At 48.1% G+C, this 1467-nt stretch overlaps 1 protein-coding gene across 1 annotated transcript; it reads left to right on the top strand.

Annotated features, from left to right (window-relative positions):
- Positions 1–210: 210 nt before the first annotated feature.
- On the top strand, positions 211–1365 carry EI24 (EI24 autophagy associated transmembrane protein; the record flags this gene model as incomplete). Its single annotated transcript, XM_010164753.1, has 4 exons — positions 211–277; positions 485–609; positions 1047–1166; positions 1254–1365. Coding segments are annotated over 4 exons (424 nt in total), but the record flags the coding sequence as incomplete, so codon positions are not given.
- Positions 1366–1467: the final 102 nt, after the last annotated feature.

The following is a 1467-nucleotide window of genomic DNA, read 5'->3' as shown; positions in this document are numbered from 1 at the left end:
TAATAATATTTTAATATTAGATGCTTATATTTAATGTAAATAAATATTAAAATAATCTTAATTCTAGATTTTTTCAGCTTTTAAACGGAGATCCTCGTTCCTCTGTATTTACTGAGGATCTTCAGATCAATAATTCCCAGAATCACAAGAAATTCCCGTGCAACTCCTCACCAAAAGCCTATTTTGTTGTTGTTTTTTCCCCCCTTTCAGCTTAGTCTCTTCTTGTTTTACCGTGTATTTATACCCGTCCTCCAGTCCGTCACGGCGCAGATCATCGGTAAGTTTGTGCCAAATCTTTGTCCCCTTGTTCAAAGCGTTAAAAATCCAATTTATTATGATTTTTCTTTATTTTAAAGATTAAAAGTCGGGGAGGGGAGGTTTCTCCTCTCCTCCAGCGCTACGCTCAGGAGAAGGAAATATTTTTTGATGTGAAACGAAGAGTTTCTGACCCCTCAGAACCTTTTTTCCTTCTCTTTCCCCCCAGGTGACCCTTCCTTGCACGGCGACGTCTGGGCGTGGCTGGAATTCCTCCTCACCTCCATCTTCAGCGCCCTCTGGGTCCTTCCCCTCTTCGTGCTCAGCAAGGTGGTCAACGCCATCTGGTTCCAGGTGGGGGACCAGGAAATTTCCTCACTAATGCTCCAAGGATGAAATTCCATCCTGGAAATGAGCTGCTGGGGGTGGAATCGCAGCACTAAAAGCAGCTCTGGGTGTTTTTCCCGGCGGGCAAAAGCGGCTCGGTGACGTCATCCCAGCGAATTTTCGCATTTAAAATTGAATTTTCCTCAAGCTCCCCGTTCTCTTTCAAATTTCCCTTCTTTCAAACCCTTTTTCCTTATTTTTGTTCCTTTTTCCTTATTTTTGTCCCCTTTTTTCGTATTTTTGTTCCCTTTTTCCTTCTTTTTCCCCTTTTCCTTCTTTTTCCCCTTTTTCTTCCTTTTTCCCCTTTTTTCTTCCTTTTTCCCCTTTTTTCTTCCTTTTTCCCCCTTTTTTCTCCCTTTTCCCCTTGATTTCAAGTTTCCCCCTCTATTCAATTCCCACTGCAGGACATCGCTGACCTGGCGTTCGAGGTCTCTGGCCGCAAGCCTCACCCCTTCCCCAGCGTCAGCAAGATCATCGCCGACATGCTGTTCAACCTGCTGCTGCAGGCGCTCTTCCTCATCCAGGTGCCGCCACCACCCCGGCAGTCACCAGTGCCGGTGCCTGGGGAGGGGCCGCGCTGGGCGCCGCGCTCACGCTCTCTCTGTCCCCAGGGGATGGTGGTCAGCCTGTTCCCCATCGAGCTGGTGGGGCAGCTGGGCAGCCTCCTGCACATGGCGCTGCTCTACTCGCTCTACTGCTTCGAGTACCGCTGGTTCCACAAAGGTCGGGGCAGCCACGGGGGTTATTCCTGGGGGGTTTATTCCTGGGGGGTTTTATTCCTTTGGGTTTTATTCCTTTGGGGGTTTTGTTCCTTTGGGGGTTTTA

The sequence above is a fragment of the Antrostomus carolinensis genome, unplaced genomic scaffold (assembly GCF_000700745.2).
Source record: "Antrostomus carolinensis isolate BGI_N321 unplaced genomic scaffold, ASM70074v2 scaffold46093, whole genome shotgun sequence".
Taxonomy (NCBI): Eukaryota; Metazoa; Chordata; class Aves; order Caprimulgiformes; family Caprimulgidae; genus Antrostomus; species Antrostomus carolinensis.
This window is presented reverse-complemented; position numbering and strand designations above follow the sequence as displayed.